General features: G+C 31.5%; 1 protein-coding gene across 8 annotated transcripts in view; it reads left to right on the plus strand.

The window, feature by feature from the left end:
- LOC124533752 (potassium voltage-gated channel subfamily H member 8) overlaps positions 1-16,497 on the plus strand; it is an 80,217-nt gene that overhangs the window by 60,604 nt on the left and 3,116 nt on the right. For 3 of the 8 annotated variants that reach the window (XM_047109228.1, XM_047109235.1, XM_047109227.1), the window contains exons 3-13: positions 4,265-4,495; positions 6,970-7,107; positions 8,849-9,105; positions 9,233-9,467; positions 9,544-9,707; positions 9,900-10,116; positions 10,712-10,891; positions 13,663-13,862; positions 15,408-15,657; positions 15,961-16,076; positions 16,158-16,441. In XM_047109228.1, the coding sequence (XP_046965184.1) occupies positions 4,265-4,495; positions 6,970-7,107; positions 8,849-9,105; positions 9,233-9,467; positions 9,544-9,707; positions 9,900-10,116; positions 10,712-10,891; positions 13,663-13,862; positions 15,408-15,657; positions 15,961-16,076; positions 16,158-16,441 (2,272 nt within the window). The remainder of the gene's footprint in view (positions 1-4,264; positions 4,496-6,969; positions 7,108-8,848; positions 9,106-9,232; positions 9,468-9,543; positions 9,708-9,899; positions 10,117-10,711; positions 10,892-13,662; positions 13,863-15,407; positions 15,658-15,960; positions 16,077-16,157; positions 16,442-16,497) is intronic. The other 5 variants (XM_047109229.1, XM_047109230.1, XM_047109231.1 and 2 more) reach the window with 5 other exon arrangements.

Consider the following 16,497-nt stretch of genomic DNA (forward strand, 5'->3'; position numbering starts at 1 on the left):
TTACATAGTTTTAAGTTTATTTTCCATTCGTGGCTTTTTGTATTGTAATTTCAGTAGGCAGTATATTTTGTGATATTATTATTATCAATATAAATTACTTTTAATATTAATTATTCATTTTATTTACCTATTATTTACGTTAAGTACTTAAATTACATTGTAAATAATGATTTAATATTATATCCAAATAAAAATCAAAAATGATTTCTGTCCACATTATGACAGCGTGGAATAGTGGCAAGAATCCTAGAAGCAGCTATTTCAATAATCAAAAAATGAGCCAGCCCTCATATCAACAGTGCAGGCAACAACGTGTTATACTTTTAATGAAGGTTTTTTCACTACTACTCCAAGATCCAAGCGTTTCAAATGTAAATGGTACAAAGGTATCAACATACGAATTGAAGGTTTTTATATAGAAACAATAATAATAATAGTAAATAATTTGGGGTGATGTTATTTTAGAACCGAGAACATTTTTTATCGTTGACCCCAATCGATAATGGACAGAATAATTGGGCGTTGGTCTAGAATATTTCTCTATCCCCTTGTTTTCGAGATTCCCTCAGGAGTTATTAATATGACAATATGGAGTTTATGACAACAACCAGTCCTAACGATATAGGTAAACATAGAGTTTGTTTGATTTATATATAAACAAAGGCCATTAGACGTTGTGCTGTCCGTCTATATTTTAACATACAATTCTAGATTATAATCTATAAGTAATAAAAACTCTAACTTAAAAACTTATGAACTATCAAAAATGTATACGTTTTAATTGATGCTGCGTGAAATATTGAAATATTACCTTTACCCAAATATAATTATTGTCATTACCATTTCAGCCATAAATGTTACACTGCTAGACAAAGGACTCTCCTAATTATCTCAGCGATGGTTGGTCTTACGCTGCCCGCATTCAACGGTTTCCTCTATAGACGCAAATTAATTTATTCAAAATTTCGAAGCGAAACAAAAACATTACTTTAGTTTGCCCGTTATGAAAATTTCATATACATTCAAATTTCGCTATAAATATCAATCAATAAACAGATTTAAGTCTGTCACTGTATTTGTACTGACTGTTTGCTCTAGGAGGTCCTTGAATAGAATGTGGAAATCCGAATATTTTACGATTCGTTTTCGTAGCGGTAGCTGAATTTCTACTAACCAATCGACCAGATCCATTGGCATCTCAGTTTCCAACCATTTCAACCAAAGATTATAACAAAATAAAAAAACATTTTCTTAGCCATGAATCTAATAATCATATTAAGTCTTATTAAGTTCACGAATTTTCTTTTGCGTGTATGACATAGGATCGATGTAATGCTATTAGTGAGTAACATTTATATTTTATAAACTGCATATAACTTGAGAAATCGTAAGATCATACAGAATAAGAAATAAATAGCAAATTATTACGTAAAATCGAATCGGGTGTCACATCTTCAAAATTAACACATATAATCAATTCAATCACAGTGGTATATGTAATTAACGAAACCAAACAGAGTCGTCAGGTATTCAATTAACGTAAAACGAAATCTTTCATATTTACTTAGTTCCATAATTAACCTGTGCTATTTACGTTTCTGAAGCTTTATTGTAAACCTTATCGCATCCAAAAAAAAACGAAATATAAAAAGTGCTAATTTCGCAACGTAGTTTTCCCACCGAAAGGAGTTCTGAGATATGTAAAACCAAATATCGAAAAAATCTCATTCAAGAAATTTTTCATAAAGTAAAAGTAAAGTAACAACCTGTAAATTTCCCACAGCTGGGCTAAGGCCTCCTCTTCAATTAAGGAGAGGGTTTGTAACATATTCCACCACACTGTTCCAATGCGGGTTGGTGGAATACGCATGTGGTAGAATTTCTATAAAATTTGACATATGCAGGCTTCCTCACGATGTTTTCCTTCACCGCCGAGAACGAGATGAATTATAAACACAAATTAAGCACATATATATAGTGGTGCTTGCCTGGGTTTGAACCCGCAATCATCGGTTATGATGCACACGTTCTAACCGCTGGGCCATCTCGCCTTTTTTTTACTTCCTTTTTCATAAATTCTTTCTATAACTTGTCAATCAAATATTTATTAGTACAACATTACATAAAAGAAAAAAATCTCAACTGTCCGTCGATACAAGTCATTACTGCGTCCCCTACATTCCCGCGACAACGACCGAGCCAATTCTGTTTGCCTTAAACCCAGGCTACATCATTTCCATTCGATCCCTTACATAGTTAAGATACTACTTTTAGATTTAATTTTATTCAATGAAACCTTTTAACAAATGAAATGGATATGAAGTAGACCAACGATGCCTACGTTACCGCAAACATCAAACATCATATTATATTTAATATTTACTGTTGAAACATATTTAAATGATGAACAAAACTAACATGATTACTTGGAATAACGCTGCCCTGGATTTGGGTAAGATCGTGGCTGATACTCATCACGTAACTGATCAAACAACAATAGTGCTTTTTGTATATGTACGGTTTCAAGGGCGAACCAGTGTAATAACAGACACAAGGTAAATAATGGAATACCTTAGTTCCAAAGGAACATTAACAATATAAGGGACTTACATCCCTTGCTGTCCCAATTCTAATGAGCGCTGATGAATACTTATAATTTAGTAGTCAATTTGCTACGCTATGCTATCAATATAATTGAATATAAAAACACGAATAAACTTTATCTAAAAGTTGTCACTAGTCAACAATCATATTTTACTCTTCATTAAACAATTGAAAACAATTCAAGAGAATATTATTGCAATAGCTTTCTTGAAAGCGGAGTTGAGATTCGCTGTAAGTGTAATTTAAACTTGCTCCGGGACCCTAACTGTAACTCAAACATTAGCATCTATACGAACAAAGCTCTATTGGGTTATAAATTCAATTTACTGGTAGTTTAACGTTGTATTCGGCCTAAAACAGCGTGTGAAGATAATTTCCCCGAAGTCCACATTTAGTGTGAGACGGCGGAATCATCAAATAACTAAAAGCTATGAAATCTGCTTACTATATACTAAGCTATTTGATGTTTCGTGTAATATTTATCTTGTAAAGACCCTTGTAATAAGCGTCTTTGATACTAAGCTTCTTCTAATTTTATAAACATATAATCTTTATATCCGCTTACGGTTCAAATTTAATACAAATTTTTAATGAAAACTATACCAAAAACGATTGCATGTTATACCTTATGAAAGATAACGAGGTATAGTATTTCATTTACATTTTTATCTCTATTATTCCGTATTGGTTGAGTGACATTGTTATATAGGTTTTATTAATAACTAATAATGTTTCTAAGACGGTAACAGAGAGGAAATTAACTTTGTTGGCTCACTTAAGTCAATAAAATTTCAATAGAAACCCAATAAACTTTTATAGAAAGAGTTTGGTATTTGTATTTCTGTGTAAATATCAGTTATGAAATTGAATTGTACTTTTATAATCCTGTGACAAAAGAAATGCATTCAATATAAATAGGTATATACTACTTTTTTTTATTATTCACGTTTTACAGTACTAATAGTACTGTAGAGTTTACTTGGTGCATTAAAAGTTATAGAAGACACAAAACGTGTACACAGAATAATTAAGGATTATATTAAGACTTGTTTTTTTAACATCTCCATCTTTTAATTTGCTACGCACTATTATGATATTAATTAATGATATAATGATATTTGTTAGCACTATATGTTTCTTTTATGTTTATAATTCTATGAGTTTATAATAATATAAATAGATAAATATTTTACCAATATACATTTAACACATGATTCTTATTAAATTTACTTTCTTTCTAAGGACAAAACAAAGAATATACTTTATTTAACGTATTCTTCTTTGTTCACAATAGAATACTAAAATTCATTCATAAATGTCAAATGTAATACGCATGATACTTGGATTTTAGAATCTGGTGACTATATTTTAGACTTCCAATTATACCCAGGCTTAAACTCTGTGTTGGGCTTGGCAACGAAAGCTACTGGGTATAACTATCAAAAATTTCCTACTCTCAACTCAGCCCCGAGGCGTGAAAGTGGGAAAACTGCTCCCTAAGCCATATCAGGCAATTTATATTTAATGCTGTAAAAATCTAATACACGGATAAACACGATTCATCAAATGAAACGCCACAGCGTTTATCGCTCTCATTATAAAAATATCATATTACGTTCCATTTTTAAAAAATGCTAAATATAAACGTTTGTTCTTTTAGATAGCAATTTCGTGCTCGGCAACGCGCAAGTTCCATCTTACCCCATCGTGTACTGCTCCGATGGGTTTTGTGAGCTGACCGGGTGGGCGAGGGCACACATCATGCAGAAGGGCTGCGCCTGCAAGTTTCTCCACGGACCGGACACACGAGAGGAACACCGCCATGAGATCGACACTGCTCTTGATTCGAAGCATGAACTTAAACTTGAACTCATATTTTATAAGAAAAACGGTAATAATTACATACAATAATATCGAGATAATATTATTATTATTCATTTTTTCTCTTTAAACATGCAGAAAATCTGGTCACGCAAATACACTTCAATAAACTTCAAAAAAATTAAATTAAATTAATTAATTTACTTCAAAAAAAATTCATCACTTAGCAACACCTGGAAACAGTCTCTACCAGTTTCCAGTTGTTCCAGGGATCCTAATTATAGAATAAAACTCCGCTAGGACCGCTCTTTCACTAATAAATTAAGTTCCAAACCTTCCACATGGAAAAGAGATACCAAAAATACGATTTCCTTCAAATTATTTCGACAGATATGTTGGAATAATACAAAAACTCTCCTCACAATCAATACTTTATCTCTCCTGACGTGGTTCACGATCCTTCCAATTCGACGATTATAGTAAGAATGACCATTTCTAGGCTTACTCCTAGTATTTAATGTTTACACGCCCCTCCTTCGACTGTAGCAACATCCGGTTTCGATCCACTTTAAAAAACAATTTTGTCAAAACCTGATGTTGACAATCAACGCAAATTGTAACAACTATTTAAATCGAATTTTTTATGCTGATAATACTTTAATACATAAAAAAAATAAAATATGATCATATTAAAATATATATGCTAACAGATATATGATCTGTCGAAATAATTTGAAGGAAATCGTTATGGATTAATTACATTATAACTAAATGAGTTATGTTCATATAGTTTATAAGTTATATATCCTCACTATTAAGGAAAATTCATCCTCCGTCCTCACAGACCCAAATTTACATACAACATAATATGTCAATTATTCCGAACGAAGAGTTGTAAATTAAGGATATCATGCAAATTAATGCGAGGGTGTAACACTGTTTATATTATTGGAATAAATTCGAGTCGCAAACCCTTATTACGTATCAATAAGATAATTTATATATATCTTATGTACTATAAAATGAATGTCTAATTAAAAAACTTTCAGTGTCTTAAAAATAAATAATTGTAGGAACCTAATTAATTTGACAGTTAAAGCGATGAAAGACGAGGCTCGTCCAATTAAAACACTTTATTATTTTAAATTATAAGAGAATTTTAAATGTTTCAAAACTTTTACTATATATACTAATAATCAACTATATGCATATTCACGATACCTTTGCATGGAAATGAAAGAAAACTTTTATTTAATTTTCCGCCTGTGATTCGTTCCTACAAAACAACTTTCACACTTAGACTCTATTTGTTTGAATGTTGAAACATTTTTTTTATTGGTTTTTTGTACTCCAGTTACATCCCAGAATAATTCCGCCAATATAGACAAATTTCGTCAATGATGTCACTTTAAGTTTATTATGTAAATGTCGCTGTCATGTTTGAACTGAACTACCAATATATAGAAGAATTGAAAATATGTCTTTACTTAAGAACACTATAAAAAATATATATTATATCTTTGTTATTGGAAAATAAATAAATTATTTAGTATATACTGTATTTGAAACTATAATTAAATAAGTTGAATACTTGAAGTATAAAGAAAGATTTAAAATATTTTATGTTAAATAAGTGTTCAGAAGAGCTTTGATATATAGGTTTCGTAAAACGTTCAAACCACAATCGTAAACCTAAACCAATAAGCTGTTTACGATTATTTTTGACAAAATGAAACTTTTAAATCATTCGATTCCTTGATCTTTGTCCTGCTATTTCACAATTCGCCATTCTTTGTCAATTAATAAAGTATTATATAACAAATTAGAAGTAGCAAATTTACTAGTAAAGAACGGGTAACATGAATTAAACGGGTATTTTAAATAAATAAATATTGGACAACATTACATTACTCTGATCCCAATGTAAGTAGCTAAAGTACTTGTGTTATGAAAAATCAGAAATAACAACGGTACCACAAAAACCTAGACCCAAGACAACTTATAAAACTAATGAACTATTTCTACCTCTACTCGGCCGGGAATCGTACCCGGGACCTCGGAGTTGCGTACCAGTGAATACCGGTGTACACTCCTCGACCACGGAGGACGTCGTTATTATGTAAAACATAATCATTTAGGTTTCAACAGCTTGTTATTATTATGTTGAATACATTAAAATTTCCTAAATTACATCTCTCGACGTAGTACCCACTTTGATCATAATTTATTAATTAATTTACGCTTTATGGACTTAAGAATAAGAACACATACAATCACGCCAAACAATCTTTTCAACTCTTAATTAATGTTAAACCAGAAATGTAACTAGCACATGTTATTTATATTATCTTTGTTGTTACTGATTGACACGAATATATATAAAATATCAACACTTAAACTCAGATGAATAATTTCCGATAAAAGTCCCATATAATCCCAAATAATATTTTCATATTTGTATACTGGGAATGTGTACGTCAATATTTCCTACACATACTTTATTTTAATGTTTACACGCATAATTAACTTGATTGTAATTTGCAGGTACACCGTTTTGGTGCTTACTCGATATCGTTCCAATTAAAAATGAAAAACGTGAAGTCGTTTTATTCCTTGCCTCATTCAAGAATATCACCAACACCAAGATGGCCGCCATGAACACTAATGAGGAGTTCGACAGCGGTAAGCACTCAAAAAAAAGCTATACTGAATTTTTTGTAAGAAAAAAATGTAAATTGCGTCAAATTAAGACCTTTTGTAGCCCTCTTTAGAGGCCGTTCCTTTCACTAAGGATTTTTCACAGTTTTATTATTGTAATAACGTGTACTGGGCTCGGTGCTCTAGTGCTTTAGGTTTTATAAGATCATTACAATAGCTCCAATAGATCCCAGTTCGTCGTAGCGAGTTTCGCGCATCGTGGCACGGTAACGTTTGTTAACATTTTTATTAGAATGTCATAGTTTAATTTCATGTTGATCGAAAATACGAACGCTGAACTTACGTAGAACAAATAGTTAATTGTTTTAATTTTGTATAGAAAAACTATTAATCTCAATATTGTTTGTGTATCAGTCGTTTCTATCTTCTCTAGATATTTTACACATAAAACAAATAAACAGTTGTTTACAAACACATAAAGAGAATACATCTTATCGATATTTTATAATACTACTACTGATTAGCTTAAGAGATTCCAGTTGATAAAACCACCCTGTCTTTTATAAAATTAAATGGTATACTCTTACGAATACTTAATTTTGACATAATATATGTAGTAGGTACCTGCCAAATAATTATCACCATTAATTAAACATATACAATACATAAATTTAATGTTACCATTTTTTTCAATCTTGCTTCTTTTTCATTTTCATTATCATTTGTTCCATATTACTCTTTAGAAATGCTTGCCCTATTTTATTGGAAATTTCAAATTAAAAAAAATATGTTTTATCTTTTAAACCCAGTTTTATCATTATCCATTCGAGAAAATCCGCATGAGTACTGACACAAAACAATTTTATTATTATATTATTTATGCACAAATCATATAAATTATTTAAACTTGGTTCTTTAATTCAAATTTAAAATATACAAAACTCATATCATATTGAACCTTTTTTTTCGGTAGTCCTTTTTGATGCATGCATTTAGACATTAAATGTTTATTTCCATTTGTCTGCAGGTTAATTGATCATTTATTGTTGTATGTTATTTTTATCGTTAAATTGACTTGACTGTATATTTATTTAAATTAATATATATTAGGATAAAATTATAATTTACAAAGGTATACGTTATTCCAACATCATTTAATATCGATAATTGAGCAAATTAAAGCATTCCGCTTTAATTTTCCTTTCGCTTAGTATGCGCTTAAAAGCAAAGTTATTAAAGTGACAACAAATAGTTTCAAGCTGACATATTCAACATTATTATTCAACATCAATACATCTACATATGTTGTATTTGTTGTCCCTTCTAAAGTCTGTTTTCAATTATGTGGGTACCAGATTTTCTTCGAGTCTTATATGTTTTTTCATTGAAATTGCTCTCATAAAAAATCTTTTCATAAATATTAATTACGTACCTATATCCCCGCACGGTCATTAAATTATTTCTTTGAGACCTCTTTTACTTTCAAAGCTCGTAAAACGAAGAAAATCTTGTACCAAACATTTTTATAAGTGGAATAGTATGTAGAAATACAGAAGACATGGGTGCTATCATACGATATGCTTCTTAAAATCGCCATTGCTAAAATAATTACAATCGCTTTGTGTTTTGTCCAAACTCCAACCTCAAACTCCAGCGAATTTCATCGAAAACAAGTACCTACTACACTAAAACAAATAAGCATCGCGTATGAAAGAGCCCTCAGTCGGCGCCGTTTAAATAGTAACAGGGTGGTTTGTGCATACAGGAGCCGCAGTGCAGCCTTCGGCTGGCGTCGTCACTCTAGCGTTATCCCCATTTGTACCCGCAGCGGCACTTTTGGGCGCCCGGTTCCGAGCTGAATCTAGTTGCCTACTTCCAGACCCGAATGGCAATCTTGACCCCGAAGCGCCCTCGCCCGCGAACATGGGCAGGCGGCGCTCCAGGGCGGTACTTTACCAGCTTTCAGGACATTATAAACCAGATAAGGCGAAGAGTAAACTTAAACTCAACAATGTTAGTAAGGTAATCACATTATACAATAGGTAACTACGACGTCATTATTGCAGTTACACTGGATTACTTTCGTTCTAAGAGCAATCATATTATATTAGCTTTATTTCATATGTTTGTAACACATTTGTCATTTTAGAACCTCCTACATTCATCTGACCCACCGTTGCCTGAATACAAAACGTCAGCCATAAAAAAATCAAGATTTATTATTTCACATTACGGAGTTTTTAAAACCTTCTGGGACTGGCTTATACTTATAGCCACATTTTACGTTGCTGTTGTTGTCCCTTATAACGCAAGTTTTGTTGATGAAGGCCATCCGAGAATTAGTGTGACCAGTGACGTTGTGGTAGAAGCACTTTTCATTATAGGTATGTAACCTTACCGCTTGTGTATTAGTCCCAATTAATACAATTAAATACTGGTACGCTTTTTGTTATTCCACAGACATTGTACTTAACTTCCGAACGACATTCGTTAGCAAAAAAGGAGAAGTAGTATCAGATTCAAAAGCAATAGCTCTGAATTACATCCGATCATGGTTTGTCGTGGATCTCCTGGCTGCACTTCCGTTTGACCTACTTTACGCTTCGGATGTGTACAGCGGGGCGGTAAGTTGAGCTTATTCGGAACTACTGTCTAATTAAATTAAACGCGTTGTTAGTTAAATTGTAATTGTTTTAATCAGTTAAATGACTTGGCAAAAGTACAATTGTTCCATGAATAACATTTTCTATTTTGTCAGATAACTTATATTGTGATATTTATATTTTATACAAAATGTTTATGATTTCCCCGTATAGGAGTCAACACATGGAAACGTTCACCTCGTTAAACTGACTCGGTTATTACGCCTTGCTCGACTGCTTCAAAAGATGGACCGATATTCTCAATACTCCGCTCTTATTCTGACTCTTTCAATGTTATCATTCACTCTAGTCGCGCATTGGTTGGCTTGTATTTGGTTCATTATTGCGGAAAAAGAAATGGAACATCATAAGAATGAAAGTTGGGATTTGGGTAAGTCATTATATGAACACTATGTTATTGTGGTAGGTATAATCGCATTCTACCACCCTCTCTGTTATTTATCAATGCCCTTTTCTCTTTCATCTCGTAACTACATTTATACGACAAAGCGACTCTTAACGCTACGAGTTTTGAACATTTATTTCTATGAGAACGTATAAGGAAAATGAAAATGTTACATACTACGTGAAAACTTATGCAGTAAATTTTTTCAGCTTTTCTGTTTTACTACTGTAAACTAGTCATGCATAATTTGAATGGACTATTGAAGAATATTGCTAATAAATATGTAAAGAAAATTACATCCATGGTCAACGTCTATCAAGACTTAAAATATTATGTGAAATTTCTGAGACTATTTTTAGTTATTATTATATGAAATTGTTTTTAGTTGTTATTATATAAACATATTATTATATGTAGTTTTTATATTAAGAATTTTTCCACATGGAGTTAAAAACAAATAATTATTAATTTAATACTTCGAATTATACAAACTTTACCTATATTTAATAATTCTGTTACTTGTACAAAGTGATATAAAATAATTGTGAACGTGAATATGTATGGTATTAAATAACTTTAGGATGGCTCAACAACCTAGCGGAGCGGCTGAAGGTGCCGATCCTGAACATTTCCCACAGCGAGAGCTACGTCACCGCACTCTACTTTACATGCTCGTCGCTCACCAGCGTGGGCTTCGGAAACGTCTCCGCTAATACATTGCCTGAGAAAGTCTTCAGCATACTGACGATGCTCGTCGGAGGTTAAACATTAATTTATTTTATATTTGCTTTAGTCTTCCCTACACATTTAGGTGCATTAAAAAAACTCATATTATCGACTATATTTTCATTCAAAAATCTATATACCAACTAGAATTATTCTGAACAACAAATTATTACAGTATCTTATATGTTAAGTATATAATATTAAGAGAAACGTCTTCGATTTTGCTTGATTGGGCGTTACCGATAAATATGCCCCGGGGAAATCTCACATTTCCCGTACCCTGTAATTGCAGAAAAAAGGTCCATTGTGGGCCACGTCTCGCCACGCACTGATTTTATATTCGATAGAGGGGGTTTCGATAACTTAAAAAACGTTAAAAATACTCAATAAATAGTTCTGTAAAATCAGTCGAAGGCAACGAGCACTCCGATCACTCTCCATTTCGATATAAATAAAAAATACTTTTGCTGGAAAAGCTTTTAAAATCTAATAACAGCATAATGTGAAGAAAAAAAGCATAATTGATAATGACATATTTCTATTAGGTACTTATTGTTATATTTTGTTTTAGAAAGATAACTGAGAAAAAATCTACACATTAACGCGTTTTCAACCGACTTCCAAAAGGAGGAGGTTATCAATTCGTCTGTATTTTTTTTTTTTTTTTTTTTTTTTTATGTTTGTTACCTCATAACTTTTCACTGGGTGGACCGATTTTGATAATTTTTTTTTTGTTTGAAAGGTAGTGCTTCCCGTGGGGTCCCATTTTTTTTATTTTTTTTTCCGATGACGGTATCCATGTGAAAACGACATAAGTCTCAAATTTGCATTACGTGTATGCGCGACAAATAGGTGAATAACTGAAAATCACGTTAACCAATTTTGATAATTCTTTTTTTATTATAAAATATATACTTCAAGGGTAATTTGGTGAAAGTTTGGTAAGGTTCTGAGCACAGGATCCATGACAAAGTAACGGAACGGAAGGGAACGGAACAATTCTGAGGAGCACGTTAGCGATACTCGGTCGAATCTTTTATTTATAGGTTATTTGGATATTTGAGTCACCTTCCGTAATGTGGTTATGTTTATGTAATTATCATAGTCGAATATTATAATCAACTAGCTACCCACCCCGGCTTCGCACGGGTGCAATACTGGTACTAAATATACTACAGAATTTGTTTATATACGACATCACATCGCAAACTTCTAAAATTATCAGTGTTTCTTTACTATATTGTTCATGTATTATATACACAAACCTTCCCCTTGAATCACACTATCTTTTAAAAAAAACCGCATCAAAATCCGTTGCGTAGATTTAAAGATATAGGGACAGAGAAAGCGACTTTGTTTTATACTATGTAGTGATGGAACTCCTATACGGCTCGCAGTTAGGGTGCGATATGGGGCAGAATTTCTTACTATCTTTAATCAAATTTTGTGTATGTGATGTGATGTCATATGATGTACGAAATATAGTTGGTCTTTTTCAAAGTTTTTTTGCTGAGTTCGATTACAGCTCTTTCGAGGGATCCTTGTAGTTTACGCCGCGTGACGTATTAAATCCGCATTTTCGAAAGTCTATTTTTGCTTTATTCGCAAGTTTCCTTTGAAATTGTCCTCGAAGTAGTTTCTGACTCATATAAACGGAACGCTTAATCTATCCGTATTAAAAAAAAATAGTTAGTCAACATCAGCTTCACTTAAAATAAAAAAATAAATAAAATTTTAACAAAAAGAAAAACCGACTTCAAACAAAACACTATTTTAAAACAAATGAATATGCACGAAAAAGTAATAAAAATAATTGCGTATTCAACATATTTTTTAGAGTCTTCCTAAGTTAAATGAAATGAAAAATATTAGACTACTTAAAAGTCGATTAACGATTATATCATGTAGTTATAATTATTGTTATATTTGGAGTCGGTGTCAGCCAATAAAACCCTACAGTATATCTATCAAAAAACAATACGAGAATACTTTAACAAATATGTTTTTTACAAATTACCTTTAACACAATAATATACTGGATCAATCAAGGGGCTCGTATCGCTTCTTTCTTTTGATTGTTGGGACAAGGGCACCGTGGCTGACACCGGCTCCAAATATACCAATAACTATAACTACATGATATAATCGTTAATCGACTTTTAAGTAGTCTAATATTTTTCATTTCATTTAACTTAGGAAGACTCTAAAAAATATGTTGAATACGCAATTATTTTTATTACTTTTTCGTGCATATTCATTTGTTTTAAAATAGTGTTTTGTTTGAAGTCAGTTTTTCTTTTTGTTAAAATTTTATTTATCAATATTAAAATAAGATATTTTTATATTAAGTCGTCCATTCAGAGCAAAAAATTTTTAATGAGATTTATAATATAATAAGCAGATACGTTTTATTTTTACAATATTATGTTGTTTCTGAATAATCACAAAAATGTATCGTATTCAACAGTGAATTACATAATTAACGGAATTTTTTTTATGCATTGTATTTTCATTTCACAAATTATTTAATTAATTGCAAATAATGTGTATCCATAAAGCTATATATATAAAACAAGGTTTTTTTGTGTGTATTGTGAAATAGATGAACTTTTTTATTTGTCAATCGAAAAAATTGAAGCTTTTTAAATCATCTCCAATATATCACAATTTACTTAAGATTTCAACAAACTTATAAGTTTCTGCAAACTTTCAGTAAAAAGTTTGTTAAAACCTTTCACCTTTTAAGTTTCAGTTTAAAGTTTATTAAGGTTTTAAGTTAATTTAGCTTAACCTTATTCCTAACAGCTCTCATGCACGCCGTGGTTTTCGGTAACGTAACCGCGATCATACAGAGGATGTACTCGAGAAGATCGATGTATCAGAGCAAGTGGCGTGATCTTAAAGATTTCCTCACAATTACCCAAGTACCGAAGGAACTCAAGCAACGTATGCAAGACTACTTCCAGACAATGTGGTCACTCAACCATGGCATCGATATACACGAGGTATGTATGTAATTGGGCTACGTCGAAACATTTGAAACTGATCACTGAGCTTTAATTAAATTATAACATTCATGTTTCGAAATTATGTTACGCAGAATAATTATATAATGGCCTATTCGAACGTTTATAAAGCAATAAATATAGGTTTCTCGAATAAATTGAATATGTATTTGTTTTTTTTATAGTACCTAACAATAGGGTACTAATTTTGCTATTTATTAAAATAGTACTCCAAAATGTTGTATATCCTCATAAAAAGCCACAAAACCATTTTTTAGCAAAATAAACGCCTTTTCTTGTCCGAAAATGAAATTGAAGTTTAAATTAATTAATTATTAAATAAATTTATTCTCGCAATAAACGGTGTCAGTCATTTTGGTGACATCACACCTGTATAAATTACAGTCCATATTCATAAATACGACCGGCATTAAGCTTTTACAAATTCGGTTTGCATTTTAATAAATAAACACGTACAAATAAAATTTACCTTGATTTTTTTAAATAGAATGTTAAAGTAAATCCTTGAAGTTAAGGTTGATAGATATAGTTTAGCTGTTAATAACTTAACACTGAACTGACCGTATTTGCCGCTTTTACGTCACACCACGGCGGCTCGTCTTTTAGATCACGTGACATGTAGATGAAATTTTTTTTAATGTAGTATAATAAAGTAATAATGTGCCTTCATGACTCAAAATCAGAATTTTTAAGTACATTTCTATATAATCTTTATTATTATCTTTATCTTTAAGTTTTATAAACTTTCATAATTTATGTTTCACCACCGAAAGTACCACATTATCTTTGAAAAATATATTAATAAAAATATATTTATATAGATTAATCGTTCTTTATTTTATGTGTAGAAAATATATCGTTCTTTACTTTATCTTATAATAATTAAGTTCAGTTTGTTTGAGCTCAGTAGAAAGGGATCCATATATGTATACGTACATGTAATTGAAATTGTTTTGTATACTGAATATGATAATTCGATATTCGAATATATTGATAAAAAATTCTATCAAAAAAAATTGCAATTTTCAATTATCGAGCCATTATAAAAAACCGTAGTTTAAAATGAAAAACGTCAAAGAAAGTTTTTAATGAGACCTGAAGCAACAGAGTTGACGAACTTTATATTTTTCATAAATAGTGACTGAAAAAATTTATCTGAAGCATAACATATTTCGCAGAAATTGAGTAAAATCAGGTAATAATATCAATACTTAAAAACAATAGGACAAATAATCTATAACACATCTATCAGTGTTTTGTTTTGTGATTTACTAAAATAAATTAACTGGTATTAGAAAACAATTTCATCTGCCTTAAATTAAAATATAAAACAACAAATAATAGAATGCAGTATAATAAAGAATTATGATCAAACCCTCTATAATAAAGGAAGATTTAAAAAAATAAATAAAATAAAGAATGATATTATCTTACTTAGATTTACATCAACAAACTTGATTTCCTGAAAAACATCGGAGAGTCGCTCCACTAATGAAAGCGTTTCTTATCCGTATATAATTGCAGACTCTCAAAGAATTCCCGGAGGAGCTGAGAGGAGACGTTTCGTTACATTTGCACCGGGAGATATTATCACTTCCGATATTCGAGTCAGCTTCGCAGGGCTGCCTCAAGCTGCTCTCACTGCACATTCGTAACAATTTTTGCGCCCCGGGGGAATATCTCGTTCACAAAGGAGATGCTCTTACTTATATTTATTATATTTGCAACGGCTCTATGGAGGTCATGCAAAATGATATGGTTGTCGCTATACTTGGTAATTTTATTTTTATATTTTAAACGATTATAAACTATATTTACACAGATTTAAATAAAACTAGTTGAAACGGATTTTAATCGCGTATATTAATTATTTTGGACATCCCGACATCACGAAACATACGAAAACGAAACATCACGAACGCTGTAAAGTGCTCGAAACGTCGGGATGTCCAAAATAATTAACATACGCGATTAAAATCCGTTATAACTACTTTTATTTAAATGTGTAATAATCTCGAAAATTTAAGACAACATTATATATTTACACAGATTTCATAATGGTTAAATGGTTTCACAGGCAAGGGTGATTTAGTGGGTTGTGACATGAATACCCATCTACAGGCTTATAATGGAACAGGCCCTGCTCAGCCTACTAATCCCGACGTTGTCGTCAAATCAAGCAGTGACGTAAAGGTTAGTTTCAACTTAATATATAATATTAGAAAATCTAAATACGTATTTGCATGCTAACCCTTCAAATGTTAATTTTACCAGGCCTTAACTTACTGTGATTTAAAATGCATAAATATGGGAGGACTGGCAGAAGTGTTACGGCTTTACCCAGAATATCAGCAGGAGTTCATTCACGATATACAGCACGACCTTACATATAATTTACGTGAAGGCTATGAGGCTGAACAGGAATCCGACGCAAACGGACATCCTTCATTGACACTCCCCTCTATTTCTGAAGACGATGAAAATGCCGCTGAAGAACATGCACTTTCACCAAAAAAACCTATATTGAGTTCCAATAGTCCGCGTCATACCAAATTCAGGTAAGAAAGGAGAGATTTATAGTCTTCATTCATCGTTGAATTGATTTCATATGAAT

Source organism: Vanessa cardui, chromosome 11, assembly GCF_905220365.1.
Source record: "Vanessa cardui chromosome 11, ilVanCard2.1, whole genome shotgun sequence".
NCBI classification, from domain to species: Eukaryota; Metazoa; Arthropoda; class Insecta; order Lepidoptera; family Nymphalidae; genus Vanessa; species Vanessa cardui.